This window comes from Cupressus sempervirens, chromosome 1 (assembly GCF_028749045.1).
Source record: "Cupressus sempervirens isolate cs-2001-9-10 chromosome 1, ASM2874904v1, whole genome shotgun sequence".
Taxonomy (NCBI): domain Eukaryota; kingdom Viridiplantae; phylum Streptophyta; class Pinopsida; order Cupressales; family Cupressaceae; genus Cupressus; species Cupressus sempervirens.
The window spans coordinates 337,448,876-337,467,149 of NC_143118.1; the positions used below are offsets into that span (position 1 = coordinate 337,448,876).

General features: G+C 36.5%; 1 protein-coding gene across 2 annotated transcripts in view; it reads left to right on the forward strand.

The window, feature by feature from the left end:
- The first annotated feature begins 547 nt into the window (after nt 1-547).
- Nucleotides 548-18,274, forward strand: part of LOC149577578 (photosynthetic NDH subunit of lumenal location 1, chloroplastic-like) — a 199,430-nt gene continuing 181,703 nt past the window's right edge. Inside the window, exons 1-2 of one of the 2 annotated variants that reach the window (XM_089824429.1) lie at nt 548-825; nt 974-1,076. In XM_089824429.1, the coding sequence (XP_089680555.1) occupies nt 763-825; nt 974-1,076 (166 nt within the window). In that variant the 5' untranslated portion in view covers nt 548-762. The remainder of the gene's footprint in view (nt 826-973; nt 1,077-18,274) is intronic. The other variant, XM_089824439.1, reaches the window with a different exon arrangement.

The following is an 18,274-nucleotide window of genomic DNA, read 5'->3' on the forward strand; positions in this document are numbered from 1 at the left end:
CTATTTTGGCCCTATGTATTCATTCATATAAGAATAACATATAAATTGTTATTTTTATTAATTTTTCATTTTATTATTATAAATTGTTATGAGCTTTGTTCATTGAAGTGATGATTTTTTTTTTTTGTCTGAAAAATTGTCAACCCTTCACATTAATTATTTTCTAGCCATTTTTCATCTCACTCCACTTTTAACTCTTAATTTTTTTTTCTATATATTAGATGTTATCTCCACTTTTAACTCTTATTTTTTCCATTTATTTAAAAATACCAATCAATTGTTATCTCACTTGATCTAGGTTTTAATTTTTTAATTTTTTTAAAAATTAATTTTAGTTTTTACAAAATATTGATTAATTGAAATAAATTATATTTATTAATCTATTCAAAAGATATTTTAAAAAATTATGTTATTTTATTTAAAAATTATTAATAATCTAATTTACTTACATAAAAATTATATTTTAAAAAATATAAACCTATTGAGCCTTTGTCTATGTTTTAAAAAATATAAACCTATTGGGCCTTTGTCTTCGAACGATTCCCCGCAACGGTAATTTCCATAAACCGTTGCTGTGAAATAATGTTTGAAAAAATTAAAAATTGAATGTAAAGGGTGGTGATAAGCAGGCCAGAAATCTTTAGAGGATAAGGTATTAGCATGCCCACAATTTTCCCTTTTCTTCCCCGTGACAAGGAGAATGCTGCTCTACATTTCTATCATAAAATTGATTTTTCGCTTTGCTATAACAAGTAATTAAAAATGACAAGCCTGCAAAACCCACCTGCATTACCCACGAAATGTTCTTCGTGCGTTTCTTGGCAGGTAGTTGTTCAACATCTCTGAATTCCGTAATATCCACAAGCTGATTAATATTCAGCATTAAGTTCCCAGAATTGATTGCATCCATACACTTATTCAACATTAAAATTCAAATGGAGTTGTTGATTACGAAATCTTGGTTGTTGGTCAGGGGACTTACATCAGGCGAAGGTCAGGCATTGCTTACAAAAGATATATCCCACCCCTTCTTGTTGTTTCGGCACACTCAGAGAATGGTTCAATTCCTAAACATGGTAAGTTAGCTGTTTCCTTTTCAATTAATATACTTAGTTCCCCATTCTCACTACACAATTTGCAAACACACTACGTTTTTAGGATTTTCAGAATGTTCAACCATTCTGCTGCAATTGCGTGGCTCTTTACGTTCCACTGCTTTCTAACTAGATGTGCTATGAGTCTTGATTCTGCTTATGTTTTTGTTTGATAAATTGTTGCCTTTTCATTAAAAAAAAATATAAATAAATTGCCTACCTTCAATTTAGATGCTGTGACCAAAGGTTACCTATTGCAACAAATTCTTAAGGAGCTTGCATCCAGGCAGGTTGCACCCGTTTGATGCCATAGTTTACTGAAATTTACACGTGACAAGTCTTTTAGGGGTTTAAAATTTTAAATGATCCCGTAAAATGTTTAACAGCACATACACCTCAAGCTTCAATTTTATTCAAAAAATGGGCACATCATCCTAATTGCAGCCCAAAATCAACAAAATAGCAGCTCTCGGTAGCTGCAGATATACATTGTGAAGCTTCTGGTAACAGCCGTGTATAGTTTTGTTTTGCTCTCTTTCTCATGTAATTTGTTCCTATTAGATTGCTCTCACAATACTTCCTTTTATTGAATGTGTTGCCATTTTGCTTTTTCCTTTTTTTTTTCTCTAGGTGCTTATGTTTCATTAATACTAGTTCCTCCGTTGAATCCTGTGTAATACATTCCAACCCATTTTGTCTATTTTTAAGGAACTTATTCTGCATTTTACTTAATTTTCATCCTCTTCTTGATCATGGATTACAGAGTGTGATTTTTATTGTTATGCTTAAAGGAAGAAAATTGATCCAAACTTAGCCCTGCAAATGGTTTAACACAACATATAAACATGCAAGAATAGTGAACATTAATTTGTCAGCAGAGGTAAGTAGTTTACACATAGCAAAAGAAGTGAGAAGTAAAAATTAGCAAATTTATTAGTTTATAGGCATGAAGCTTGTTTAAAATATTAGAGCTGCAAAATTACACGTTTCCAAAAGAAACAAAAAGAACAACCCTTTACAATTTGTATCTAGATGTATTTTACATTCAAGGGGTGGGGGAGTGGTGGCAGGGCCAGAACCCTAGCCATCGCTGTAAAGAAACCCTGATAAGTTTGCATGAAGCAATCTGATCTGCAGATTTAGAAAACCTTTCCAATACCAGTGCCAGCATTGATGAATTTCATGGAAAATGCATAAAATGTCCTGTAAAATTTGCTAAAAATGCAGCCTAGGTACGACTGCACAGTAGAAAGAAGGTCTGCAGCATGGGCACTGCTTTCCCTGTAAAATTTGCACCATAAACACATTAAAGTCTGTCATGAACATGAGATTTGGGTAGCTACAAGAGTGGTTGTGCGTTAATGGCCCTGGAGAGGGAGGCAAGTGTCAAAACTTGGCATTATCATCTTCCCCTTTGGAATAGTTTTAGTTCTTTCTGCCTCCCTCTGCCATGACTTAGCTTTTCTCTACCCCTCAAGCCCTTTGCTTCTTCTTTCTTTGAGGATCATGGGAACCACTAACCAATGGTTCTTGGTTCCTATGGAATCTCCTATTGCTTTCCTTCATTACCCTACGGACTTAGTTGTGGGACAAATTGAATTGGCAGTTCTGCAGGAACCAGGAACCTCCTAGTACCTATCAAATCGCTGACAAGGGTTCTTGATTGAGTTAAAAGGTCAGACCATTTGACAACTTACCCAATTTTGGAATTTTTCATTTTGGGGATCTGGCTGAACTAAGAAAAGGGGGAAAATAATGCAACATCAAAGGCATAAACTCATGCAAGGTAACCCATATAAATCTCTCTGATTCTTTTTTACTTAATCAATGGCCTATGAAGGGGCATAAAATGCTAACATGCCTTTATGGGTGTTCTTGTTGGCCCATGGTTTTATACCCATTGTATCATAATATTGCTTGGTAGTTTCCTATATTAACATGCCAATACATACTTGTATGCGGACTAGGATTAAGCAGGCAGAAAAATATCTTATTGTATTGTGAACAATTGAGTTAATACGGTCGGCTAGTGCTGTGTTTCTGTGTTTTTCCTCTCAATTTATTTCCCAAGTCTTGTTATACTCTTATTGTGCCATTGGTTTTTTTTGCCACATTTAATATTTTGTCAGACCCATTTCACTTAGAATAGGTTCATTGGTATCATTTCTTTTCAAGCAGGTGCATATCTGTCTCACTACTATTTATAAAACCGTAATCTACTAAGAAGTTCGTAGCTATTTGTTTGTAGAGCCAAGCTTTTAAGGACTTAAAGGTCATTAGGAACGTCATTGACAGAAAATTTAGTATCAGCATCAATCATTTCTGCATCTGCAAGTGGAACATCAGTTTCAGTTTATTCATCAGAGGTAGGTATCTTGCCTGTACGATCTTCAAATTCCATGTGTAACTGTGGTTTATGTGACACTTAATGAGATCAATATCAGAAAATTTCTTACACTCGCTGACACCACCAATGTCATTTTCTCCCATATCATTACTTACTGAAATATGTATGTGTACCAAATGTCTTTTACCATGTAAAGTTAATTTGAGTGCCTTTTGCTGCGAAGAATTGTTCATTACCATTTAGAACATCTGAATTCACTGGACATTCTATCTATTAAATATTTACAAGAAATGAAGACCTATTTAAACTAAGAGATGGAGGATCAGATATTTTGGGCATATGGAGGTTTTTGGGTTTTTGTATACACATTCAAGAATTATAGTTGCTATCATACAAAAATAGAAAATTTTCAACATTCAGCTAGCAGATTGAAAAAACAGAACAATAATTAATCACCAGTCTAATTAATCATTTAAGGCATGATTAGCTAGTGATTGAACAATATTTCAGATGAATCCTTTTTGTATATAGAACTACCCAGTTACCAACTGATCTGTAATTGGCTTGCGTATTGCAATAAGCTATTTTTTAATTAAGTTTGGAATTTTCCTATTTGCTGATCCAATTAAAAATTGGTATCAAAATCAATGTGTATAAGATGAAAAATTGATGTGTTACAGCTATGGATACCATCTCTATCTTCTATTTAATCTGTGAGGTGTATGTACTCAAATGCATGCCTATAACGCTATAAATCAGATATCGCTATTTTATATGCTATTATCTATGTGTGATTCTTCACACTCACAAATTCAGTGGTATAACAAAGAAATATTGTTCTGTTCCCTTTTTAGGATTATGATGATATTCTGATTTGTTTCTTAATTTTCTGATTTTTGATGTAAATCACTAACTGAAATAATGATTCTAAATTGAAACCGATCGTTAGAACTTGTTACCAAAATCTTTTAAATCTTTGATTGGCTAAATACAACTTCAACTTCTGAAGGATTTGAGCAATACAAATTTACAAAACCCGAAGAACACTTGCATGCAAGAATCTGTCACAGAGAAGAAAAGACAAAGAAGAGGCAATGGTTTTGTTCTGAGAATATGAAAAATATATTATCAAATTGAAAAGATGAGAGATATTTACAAAAGATCAATCCTTATAGAAAGAGATCAAAAACCTAAAAGGGAAACCTTAAGAGGTAAAGACATTTAATAATTACTAATTAATTATTAAATGGAAATGCAAATGCATAAAGGGAAATCTTAAGAAAGGAGTAAAGGTAATTTAATAAATGGAATGAAATTAACTTTTTACTCTAACACCCCCCTTAAGATGAGCAACAATGCAGCTACAAACAATGCATGAAAAAGCAAGGAAACTACAATACTGAAAGTGAACTTGGGTCCTGACAACAAGGCTTGATGAGGTACCCAATCACAACCAAATCTCTATGAAATGGAGAAATAGAGAAAATCATGTGGGAAAAACCCTACTCAAAAAAGAGATTACAAAAAAAATGTACAAATGATATGTCTCAAAAGACTTTCTCAAGACCATAAGTACAATGAAACCCCCCATGCTAGAGGCTTGAGACTCCATAGCCCCCCCAGAATGGCAGAACTCCTCTGTCAATGAACATACCAATGTGTCTCCAATCTAAAAGAAACAAATGCATTGGACAAGGAGGGTGGAACCCCTGAATGTAAGGTGAAGCTGGAAGTCCTAGCAAAGGAGAATGTACGAAAATCCTGAAATGGAATCTCCAATGGAGGTGGGATAACAGGTGTGCTAAATCTGTCATCTGAGAGGAGATGTGTGTCCTTTGATATATCCTCAACAATTGCAATAGGTGTTTCAATGACTGGAGTTGTAATGATAGGCAATGCTGAAGAGTAATCCTGTGCAATGGATGGAATTTGAATAGGAGGTGGAGGTGTAGAAGTCACAACACTGGTCTTAGGAACAACACATAAGTTCAAGTGACCTGACTTCACCTCAGTACTCTCTCGTGAAGAAGGAGAGTGAGCCTCTGATAGTGGAGATTGTGGACCAAAATGAGAGAAAGAGTATAGGCAGGAAGAGTGATCAGCAATCCCTGAAGCAACAATATTGCTTGTCTCACTATCTCTGATGTGCACTGAATCTTGTGCAAACTCAACTGTCTTCCCTGCCCCACTGTGTGTAATCTGATAGATAGAGAGAAGGTTAGAGGACAAAGATGGAACACAAAGTACATCATGAAATGTACCATCATCAGTGCCAACAGAACCTTTCCCACATACAGTCATAACAATGTTGTTCCCCATCAAAATGTGTGGAGTAGGAGAAGCCTCAAAAGAAGAGAACAAATCCTGAGAAGATGCCATATGGTGTGAAGTACTTGAATCCAGTAACCATCTAGAAGAATGTGGAGTAGTAGTTGCACATAATGCATGACCCTTTCCTATATCTTTACCATTTGACTAAAATGATGATGATGAAGAGGATCTGTGAGAAGTAAAAGGAATATCAATGTTGCTCTTTTGAAGGAGAGTTGTCAAATCTGAAACCTGTTTGACATAGCCATCTAACTTCTTCTCATAGCAACATGACTCATCATGATTGGGCTTATTACAATAAGCACACTTCAGTCTTTTAGGCTTTGGTTTATCTCCCTCAGGAGGAGGTGGGCTTGATGTGATGTGAGGGCTAGATTCAATCTAATACTTTGTAGGATTGACTTTTGTTTCTTCTCCTTCGTCCCAGAAGATGGCTGAGCTACCAATGCATAAGTCTGTGAGCCTGTGAGAGAATCCAACTGAGAGAGCTTAGTTTGCTCTCGAGTCAAACGATCACAGAAAACCTCAAAGGATGGCATGGTAAATCTATTACCCAAAGCATCTTTGGTGGAATAGAAGATAGAAGCAAAAATCTGAAAGTTTCCACGAAGCTTAGAAAGAATCAAGTAAATGCACTTAGTGTCAGTCTTGGTTTTCCCACAACCCTGCAATAAAGATCTCTGTTGTTTGAACTTCATCAAGAAGCCCTCAATGGAAGGAAAATAATCCGGTACAAGAGAGGTAAGCTCTACCTCAATAAGTGCCTTGAACTCATTCATTGTACCAAACAAGCCTTCAAGCTTGGTCCACATAGCTAGAGGGGCATTGCACTCATCAAGATGAAACTGTAGATTGTCAAATACTTGTAAAGAAATCAACCCCATTGTCTCATCCATCTTGTTCCTGTATTGCATGACCTCAAAAGGCGTCTGTAAAACTGGTTGTACTGTGTCTAAACAAGACCACAACCCTTTTGACCGGAGAAGCCTTGTCATCAGGGACTTCCATGTGTGATAGTTATGAGGGGTCAAAAGTTCTAGACAAGAAGAGGTCTTAGCCATTGTTTTAGAAGGTGTTGGATTGTTTTTTGAAAATGTTTTGGTTTACTGATGTAAATAACAGAAACAATAATACAAAACACCCCCCACAATGCAAAAAACCAAACCCCAACTGCTAGAAGGAATGCATGTACAACAAAAGAGCAAAAAAGCTTTAGTTTGAGAATCATATGTACCATTGAAAAATATTGATCAAAATAATAGAGAATCTGTATAGTGCTTGAGAAGAGTCCTCCGATGCTTCTTTTAGATTGGAAAATGAAGCTAAAACAAGCAAGTTATGCCCCCCGAAGATAGAAAACAGCATCTGACTTCAACCGAAAAATTCAAAAAATGCCTTCATAAATGTGTCCGTCTTAGAATCAGCTTTTCGACAAGTGATGCAATTTTCTAATGATTGCGATGCAATTTTCTTCCATTGTCCAAAATTGCATCACAATTGTTAGGAAATTGCATCACTTGTCAATTGAGTATTTAACCCTTGGTAATCACACCTTACGTGGGTAACTTATCAGCAGTAAGGATTAGTTAAACAGCATTTGATATACTTCCATTTTTGGCTGACGATTATAGTGTTTCTGTTTGTTAATTTTAGTTTGATGGATCTAAACACAATTTTTTGTCACCCTATACTATACTTGCTTGATATGATCAATTGCTCTTATGAAGATATTGATAAATGGACTGTTTTATGCGATATGCTGTTTCTGGTATTTGATTCCTCTTGATTGGTAATTGTGGACTGCTATTCATGATCTTGATTAATGATATTGTTGTTATTAATATAAGGATCTTTTCATAACTACATTGCCTTTATGGGTTAGCAAATTTGACTCTAGTCTTGAACACATGAATAGCTGGTTGGGGAAGTATATGACGTGTTGTGGATTTCATACATAACTGATCACTTGGTTTTATAATGTACCTTTTGTTAATGTTTTATAGCTGTGAGAGAGATCATTCTTCCTATTGTTCGCAGTTTTTTTATATGATAAAGTTTCATTATCTTTGGAGACTTGCATGCATACCTTATTTCTGTTCATGTGTAATATTTGGCATTGTGTGTATGAGGCTTCGTGCTCAGTTGGCATGGTGGTTATTTTTTCATCTTAGTATGATCATATTCTTCCTATCTTGTACCATATGGATGCTGACTTGGCATCAGTTATGTTTTGACTTTCGTATTCACCATTGACATAAAGTATTCACTGTTGGAAATGAGTATGCAATGTGGGTTACCGTTTTGGCATCATGACATGTTGTTAATGTGCTTCAACAGTTATATATTCTCACCGATTCATTTCCTTATTGGGTTCTTGCATCATGTGCATGGCATCACCTCATTCTTGTGGAGTCTATTCAAATATTGTAACTGATATTCTTGTTTAGTTCTGTGTATGCCGATTGAGGTATTTCTCCAATAAGTATATATAGTGTTTTTGGTTGAGCTTCACATTATTGAAAATATTGATTTAGCAGGTGGTTTTGTCTTGAACCTTTTTACTTGGAAGGTAGAATATCGTATCTATTCCATTTTTGCAGAAATTGATGCCATGCTTGATGTTTGGTCGGCATTCTGTGTATTGAGATTAAACTGTTGTTTGAGATCTGGGTATCACGGTTTACTGAAAACGATACTCTGTAGATTTTATTGGCTTGGGTCATTGAGTAATCACTGAATGTTAAAGACATTAATAAGGGGCAAAGATTTTTGTAATTGGTTTTGCAATTCTAATAAAGAAACTATCTTTCTGTGGGTTGGTTTGTTTCCATCAATGAGACGAGGAGGGTTTTTCCCAGAATAATAATTGTGTCATCTGTTATTGTATTTCTGATTATTGCATCCTTATATTCTGGTTCAGAACTTAACATGGTATCAGAGCCAGGTTAAGAAAAAGATCCAGAACCAGAACTCTTAAGCATTGAGATATTCTATTTATGTGCTACGATCTTCATATGAGTGTTGGTTTGCGATTATTGCTCAATATTGGTAAAAGAGATAGCCCTGTATTGTTCCATATCTGTGTGCATGTTGAGATCCTTCTTGGGGAAGATTAGACAACAAAGATATAAGTATTCTAAGCTCATAGCTTTGAATATTGATCATAAGTTTTTGTTACAACATTGGGAATAGTGCATGCTTTTAGCATTGATCTATATATTTTTCTTCATGATAAGTTGATTCTATGAATCGTTTGTAATCTCTGTTGGTTGCATGATGAATCAAGAAGTAACGAGATGATGAGATATTACATGCAAAGTAACACAGGCTTTAAAAATGAACATGGAGATGCTGCTTGCAGCCATGAGACTGAATTGGTGTTACATAACTTCATTAAAGAGGAAGATCCTATACAGGTTGTCATTATGATTAGTTTATTCAAATAAGAAGAAATTATATTCAGAGGGAGCTTTTGTGATAGAGGAGAATGCAAAAGATCCTTGCTTCGTCAAACATTGGAGTCAATCAATTTATGGTGATACTCAAACGCTGAGTTTGCTGCCTCTCTCGAGAGGGGATCTTGGCTGAGAGGGAGTCTCAGCATTCAGATGATCTTTATGTGCTTTAATGAGTTCTCATCTGTGAGAGAAGTTTGAGGTGCAATCCCTTGTTAATGAGTTCCTTGTGAGAGAAGTTCAAAGTGCAATCCCCTGTTAATGAGTTCTTTGTGAGGGAAGTTCAAGGTGAAATCCCTTGATCCATCCTCTGCTAATAGGCATGATGGAAGTCAAAAGTGCGACTCCATGACTTTATTAAATGCTTCTTGGTTTATCCTCTAAGAGAAACTTTGGTGAATATTGTTATATCGAGGTAACAATTTCTTTTATGGATGATAAAATTCTTTGTTGACATTATCTTTTGTTGCAGCAAAATGCACTTGTCATCATTTGGCATTCTAAGGATCTCACTCTTGTTAAAAGGGAGTGTTAATGTTTTATAGCTGTGAGAGAGATCAATCTTCCTGCTGTTCACAGTTTTGGTATATGATAGAGTTTCATTATCTTTGGAGACTTGCATGCATTGCTTATTTCTATTCGTGTGTAACATATTTGGAATTATGTGTATGAGGCTTTGTGCTCAGTTGGCATGGTGGTTATTTCTTCAACTTAGTATGATCGTGTTCTTCCTATCTTGTACCATATGGATGCTGACTTGGCATTGGTTATGTCTTGTCTTTCATATTCACTGTTGACATTAAGTATTCACCATCGGAAATGAGTATGCAATGTTGGTTACGTTTTGGCATTGCGACATGTTGTTAATGTGCTTTGACAGTTATCTATTCTCACCGATTCTCTCCTTATTGGATTCTTGCATCATGTGCGTGGCATCACCTCATTCTTGTGGAGTCTATTGGTATTTTGTAACTGATATTCTTGTTCAGTTCTGCGTATGCCAATTGAGGTATATCTGCGATAAGTATATATAGTGTTTTTGGTCGAGCTTCACATTATTGAAAATATTGATGTAGCAAGTGGTTCTGTGTAGAACCTTTTTATTTGGAAGGTAGAATATCGTATCTTTTCATTTTTGTAGATATTGATGCTGTGATCGATGTGTGGGCAACATTCTATGTGTATTGAGATTAAACTGTTGTTTGAGATTTGAGTGTCACAATTTCCTAAAAAGGATACTCTGTTGATTTTATTGGCTTTGATCATCAAGTGATCACTGAATGTTAAAGACATCAATAAGGGGCAGAGATGTTTGTAATTGGTTTTGCAATTCTAATAAAGGAACTATCTTTTTGTGGGCTAGGATGTTTCCCTCGATGAGGAGAGCTTTTCCTAGGATTATAATTGTGTCATCTGTTATTGTATTTCTGTTTCATCCTTATATTTTGGTTTAGAATTTGACACCTTTCATGTATCAAACAATCCTTTTTATCACTGTCAACCCTTCCAGTTGATTCCTCATGAAGATTTTGTTTAGAAAACTATGAAGCCTTTTAGATAAGACAATTCTCCTTGATATGATATCACTTCAGCTTCCATCTTGATGTCTTCTGTAACACAAACTGCCTCTGTCTATTGCGAGCTATCATCTCTGCCTTGGCTAATTGATTGTAACTACTTAATGCTGTGTACAATTGTTACTTCTACTTGCTAACTAACTTAAAATTGCCCTAGATCTGCCATGCCTGGACTAGAATGTGTCTTATAGTTGATTGGTTTCATGGGTAGGATGGGGATATCACCTGACATGAGAAAAAGATGAGTAACTTCACCATGATTGTTTTAATCAATTTTGATTTTCTCTTAAGTTAGTTGCAATGCAAAATTATATTGTGGTTCGTATGTTTTCTCTGATAAGATGGGGCCGTTCTCTTCATTATGTGCCTCAATATTTATAAAATCAGCACTTTAGTTCTTTGTTAAAGTTGACTTGCAAGCACAGAGGTTTTATCTGCATCATTTCCACCAAGAACACCAAGCATACATGACACTCAAATACTATCATGCCAATAATATGAATTGTGATATAGAATCCAGATTTCATTTTAGTCACGTGGGAAAAATCCTCAAAGACATTCATGATGACATGCATCTTTACACTTTTCCATCCTTAACTTGGATCAAGCAATGAAGTCTTCAAACTCTCCTTACAATCCTCTTCTACATGATGAGGAATGAAAATATTCACAAAAAACCATAAGATCAAGGGCTTCCATATGAAATTGCCACAACATTTTTGTTGCACCTCTCCGATCTCAAAATTAGCATGACGACAATGGTAGGCTGGGACCCTCATGAATATGGACTAATTATCTTGTATAAACCTGGAATTAAGTTGCAAAATTTGTTTTATATTCCAAACATCATCTAGAACAGATGCACAGTAGTTGGAACAATCGTTCTCTATAGTTCCAAATTCCCAATGGCTGAAGCCCTTCACAAACAGCATGTTGCATGAAAAATCCAACAATTCTACAATCTGGCACCTAAATATGACCAATAATATCAGTCCAAGATCAGCAATATTAAAATGGTACAAAAGCTACAGTACAAGAAGTTCCTTGCAAAAACGAACAATATAGAGGCTGAAAACACCGCTATAATGATTGGAAATATATCAACAACAACAAACTGAAAATCACTTAATCCCACAATTGAATTTATTTGTAGGACTGTGGGTGGTGGAGTATAGTGGCTGGAAATGGTGATGTTAGAAAAACCCAAAATTGGATATTTTGTGGGCAAACATCTCCATCATGTTCTTTCTACAACATAGTTACAAACTATAAACATAATTTTTACTCATTCCTAGTTTGCAAATCTAAATTTGGGCTTCTTCCATCATGTCATGCCCCCAAATCAGATTTGCAGCCTCTATTAATATCTGTAACGTCCCCATTTTTAGCAGGTTCTTGCAGTTGGCTTGGTCAGTTCATCATCGCGACCCTTGTGAGCTGACAATAGGATTTGAGGGTCTCAGTTGTGGAGTTATTAGGCTTTCTAGTGACCTATGGTGAGTTTTGGCTCTGTTTGAGGGACTTACTATTTATATTAAGTCAAAATTGGTTCTGATGATCTTAGTGGAGCTAGAGGAGTTGAGCGTTGCTCTCCATTTTTATTTTTGGCTTTTGGTTTGGGCTCCAAGCATCTTGGAGGGAGCATCTATTTTTAGTAAGTCACCCCATCAGGTTTATTCATTGTTTTTCTTCATCAGGATCACTTCTGTGTTGTTTGATTTCGACTCTGATGCTTATTCATTTATTTTTGCTAGATGGGTGAATTATTACTATTCAATTAAATATGCTGAGGTTGCTATTTTTTGCTAGTATTGTACGTTGGCCACCTTAGTGTCATAGCTCGTTGAACCGGGCTGAAAAGTTTCAAATCATGGGCACAAGAAACAATGACCTCGTGTGTCAGAATATCATGATATGGTTGGAAAGGTCATTTTTGGGAGCCAAAAGGAAATAAAAAATATATTATGTGCTTAAGTAAAAGGCAAAAAGGATTTTGAAGTGAAAGGTGTATAGTTGAAGCTAAGTAGCACTCAAGATTATAGATATGGCTCACATTATGAGAATTGTGCATCGGATTGTCTATTTGTTTTTGTTGTTTGGGTAAGAGGGTTTTTTGATTTGTGAATTCAATTCCCTTGTTGAGGTGTAAGGGTTTGAAGGCTGAGGTATTACTCCATTGAAGAAGTATAGTGGAGTTTTGAAATTGAGCTCTGAGAACTTCATTTTGGCTTCTCCTAATGTTCTTACTGTACTTGAGAAGTCAATTACTTGGTAGCAAATTTGGAGTTTGTTGAGGAGTTTATTTTCTATTGCTGAGGGCTTAGACCATTTGGGAAGAGGTTGTAATTGCACATATGTTACTGATTGAGGAAGCGCTTGCATTTAGAGGAGGCTGCTGTCTCTGGAAGGGCAGCGTTTGAACCTAATTGAGCTGCATTTAAATGTTAAAGGCCTGCACACATAAGTTAGAGGCTTGCGTGCTTTAATTTGTGACTTGCGTTTGATTTTAGAGGCCTTGTGATTTGTTTGGAAGCCCTGCGTTTTAGTTTTTGGGGTCTGCAATCAAGGTTAAAGGCCCTGCATTCAAGTTTGAGAGTGCTGAAGTGAATTGGGGGTGACTGCTATAGCTGCACATGGAGTGGAGGGTTTTAGGTCAGAATTTTGCACTTCTTGTGTTACAATCTCAACATTATAAACAAGTGCCATGTTTGACTGCTGTAGCATATAATTCATGGGCTGCAAGCTATGGTTAAGCTGAATGTTAATTGTGCAAATCATTTCCATATTCTATGTTGTCTTTTTTAATGAATGAAATGTAACTTGTGAGTGCTTTGAGCAAATAGTGATTGATAGAAGAATTTTTTTTTGTTATTCATCACTAAATTGGTAGCATAATTTAGCAAGCAGATTTTTGCAAACACATTGGAATTAGTTGAAAATGATTGCTATCTGAAACTGCATAAATTATTGATTAGATCAGACTGGAGCAATTTATTTACATATTTAGTAGCACTAGCTGGTATGGACAAATGCTTGCCAAGTGTTTGACAAAATGTCAAACCATTGATTAATGAGAGAAATTGATGTCTGTTAAGCTAAATTGGCTGAGGATTTTTATTAGAGCATGATTGCCAAGTGTTTGACAAAATGCCAAATTATTGTTTAGTAAAGGGCAATTGATGTTCTTTAAGCTATAACTGATAGAGGATTATGACAATGGTATCAGAGCGGTTTCCTACCATCTTGTGGGATAGGAAATTCTTAATTATTTCAGATCTGTTGTATTTGGAGTGACTGACACTTCAAAATTTTCCAGTTATGGATAGACACAGGAGACCTATTAGTTTCAAGAGCCAACAGAGTAGTATGGAAAATGGCAAGAAAATGAATGCTTTGAGGGAGAGTATGGAAAGATTTAAGCTACATTAGAAGAGGTTGGAGGAGAGATTGTTGGATCCAGTGACAATGGATAGGCCAACGACATACATGGTTTCTGTTTTTAGTAGACCAACACTGAGATTGCAGAGAAGAAGGCTTGAGTTCTACCCAACAGACATTCAAGGTTCAATTGAGCCTGTGTTTACTATGACACCCACTAGTCCTATCTGTAGTTTTGATGATGGACTTCCTACACAGAGACATGTGGATGTGACAGTGCTATTGGTGGACAACAACATTGAGCTTCAACGGGTTGACGATTCCAGAGTTGTTACTGCGGATAGTGCAAAGGCTATTAAGGCAATTGTTACCACTGATCATTCAGACTCTCTTGAGGATGGGATTGTTATTGGAGACTGTGTAGAGAGCGTGAACACTGATGTCATTATAGCTATCACAGTGATGATTCAATACATGAGGTAATGACTTCCTCAGGTGGGACTAATGCATGTATAGAGTCACCTAGTTGTGATGTTAGTGATTTGGGTGTTATGGTGGAGTCAACACAGGTTTGTTTAAGCTTTGGCATTATTGATTCACAACACAATGTATGTAGGGTCAGGTGACAATAGTGGATGTTCAGTCAGGAGTTGTGGATGCAGATAGTATGGACACCCTAAATGATTTGTTTGAGGATGCTATGAGATGTTGTGGGTTTGATACTCCTTTCCAAATTTTAGGTGATGACTTTGAGGAGTTTTTGGATGGGTGCTAGGATCGATGTCTATAGGGACTTACTATTGAGGGGGAAGCCGAGACGTGCAATGACTTCCACTTCTTTGGATGAAAAGTTGGTGCAAGTACCGAGTAGTTGTACCTTGGTTATTGATGTTTGTGAGGATGGGAGTGCACATGATGTTGGTGATCTTGGGGTAAGTAGTTTAGATTCAGCTCCTATTACAATGTAGTTAAGGAGGCATAGAGTTTACATACGAGTCAGGGGTTATAGAGGCATCATGTGACTAGTCAGCTAAAGGTGAGTGATAGTCACATCTCTTCAAATCTTGAGCATTATGTTGCTATCCGTTAGATGCTAGCTACATTTGGTTGGCATGCTCCAATGATAGATGAGCACGATGATAGTTGCCTTTCCCTACCAGAGGTTCATGCCGCTTCGAGAGGCTATTAGGATTTTGAAGCATAGTTATTCTCAGTTGGTAGCTAATAGGGATTACCTTCTCGAGTGGGGTAGCACCTGTTATGAGACATTTTTACGGAAAGAGGAGGCAATTGACCTCACCTAGGAGCTTGAGGTGATAAAGTATCAACTTCATAGCCGGCTAGGCTGTGGACTCCTTCCATCAAGCTACCCTTCCTATAGCAAGCTTTCCTAACCTCTAGTGATCACGCCATTATCATATGCCACTAAACCTACCTTGGCTAGGGATTTATATGGACACTATGTGCTTGATTACCTACCACTTGACTTGACAACAAGACCATAACCTTTTCCTTCCATGAGCTGACTCGGTTATAGATTTAGTTATTAAGGTCCTTAAATGCTCATCATGTTCCAACTCAACTCCTTTACTTGCAGGAATACTCCATGGTTATCAATGTACATCTCTCATCTTGACCATACTTGGTCATCCTGGATGATCCTGGGTGTGATTGTCCTTTATTCTTGAGTAGTTCTAGTTGGCTTTGCAATCATGGATTTTTCTGCCCAAACAGGGGCTTGCATGGAAGCAAAAATAATATGCATGTATTTCAAGTATTACATCTTCTCATTGAGATAAGCCGAAACTTTTCTAGATAGCATGCATAAGAATTTTGCCATGAAATGATTGAAAACAGACCACACAACTATTGGGCCGAGATATACTTGAGATCAAAACATTAATAAGATATATAATCTGATCTGAAAATCATTAGCTGAAAGTACTTAAATTCAGACTTCAACAATGCATATGAGCAACCCTTAACATCAGTGGATGAGAACACTTAAGATCATACATTGTTAATACAAACGATCTGGCCTTAACTATGTTGGTTGACATTATGTAAGAATAAAATTGAATGAAATGGTAGTCAAGGAAGGATGATACCAAGTATGACCTGTCAGTAAATAGTGGATGAGTAATGATTAACTTAGACTTCTTTTGTAGTAATCGAGCCTTCCCACGAGCCTCTTGTATTACAAAATCAATCAAGTAACAATTATCGTTGTTGGTTCCATGCTAACTTGCAGAGGAATAGATGTATCTCCTGCAGCTAGGAGATCTTAGAGAGAGAAAAAGATATGATGAGTGGAGACGGTATTTTCAGCTGAATGTTGTGAGGTTCTTGGAGAGAGGAAGAAGGTAGTGTATGGTGTTGGGAACATATATTCTTAATGGCTTGATATTTGCTTGGAGGAGTTAAGGTTTGTAATGTTCCCAATGACACACCCGAGTTTTGCCCAAGGGAATGACCCGAGGGAAACTACCATGGGAAAACACCTGAGCAAAGTACCTGTGGGAAAGTACTTGATGGAGAACACCCAAGGAAAGTACCCGATGGAGAACACTTGAGGAAAGTACCCTAGGGAAACACCCGAGGGAAAGTAACCAATACTTGATGGAGAACACTCGATGAAAGCACTTGAGGGAAACACTCGAGGGGAAGTACCTGATGGAGAACGCCCAAGCAAAGTTGCCACTGTAATGCTTGAAGAATGTCACAATAATGTTTAAAGAATGCACCGAAGGGTGTGAGCTGGAAATGTTGAAGGGAAGATATAATTCACTGAATATACCAAATAATAGCCAAACACAAAAGCATACACCAACAGAGAGATATAACAACTTATTGCTGAAACTCAAAATATTATATTTGCAAAACAAAGATGGCACCCCAAATGTGCTAGATTCGAAGAAAAGAAATACAAGAAGAAATAGGGTGAGGGTTGAATCCCACCAAGACTAGAACAGCCAAGTAGGGAAGATCTTCCACTTCCAAAATGGGGAACAATACAAAATTCCAATAGGAAATTGCAGTATTAAAAAAAATCCAAACCGCATACGTACAACAACTAATCTGACGGACATATATGCTCCGTCAGAGGAAAAATCTCGAGGGAGAAACTATGTGTTGGCACATGACATGACAAACACCTACAACTACGAAAAATTAAAGACAGGTCCGAGATATACAAAAATCAATCGGGACCCCAAATAAAGTTATTAATTTATTTTAGTTAATAATGGGGATTTTACAATCCTCCTGTCCCAAAAATTGCTTTTTTTCAAGTAATTGTGAATCTAATTTTGTGAAACTTTCTGTTATTAGCTTTTTCAGTTTGGAGTTAGGCACCAAGTAGATCTTATCACCGTAGTAAATGATACGATCAATAAATTTGTATCTTTCATCATGTATATAGCCATCTATTAGCTGACATGAAAAAGTGTTTTTGGAGTACTCAACCAACAGATGGGCTTGCCAATCATCCAAGGAATGGGGTAAAATGTTGACTATCATATTTTTACTTGCCACTGCAGCATCAAAATTAAATTTTGGGATCATATCATGTTTAAAAATGGCCTCCATCTTCTTGATTGTAACTTCCCTCAGTCCTTTTTTTGACATTCCTCTTAGCAACACCTTGTCATCTGTCTTGAATAAAAAGTACATCCTCTTGAAGCTTTGGGTGTACTGATCAAGAGTTTCCATCCATTGGATGCACAATATGATATCAGTGTCAACCAAATCTATGACAAAGAAAGCATCTGTCAAAGTGTAGTTTCCTATGGAAATGTTTAGCTGAAGGATCACATGAGTGCAGGGTACAAGGTTCCTCCAGCAACCTTAACGTCAATTCCTCCATGCTCTACTACGTACAAGCACTTACTAGCAACTAGTGATGAATTGATGAAATTGAGTGTTGCGCTGCTATCAATCATGACTGTGACTCGCTTTCCATGAAGTGTGCCATGAACCTTGAAGATACTATTGTTATCTCTAAAAGTTGCACCCAGACAGTGTTCTAAAACCCAGTCACTTCGAGAAACATGGAAATACTCTTGGGTCTATGGGTTACCCAAAAGGGAGTAA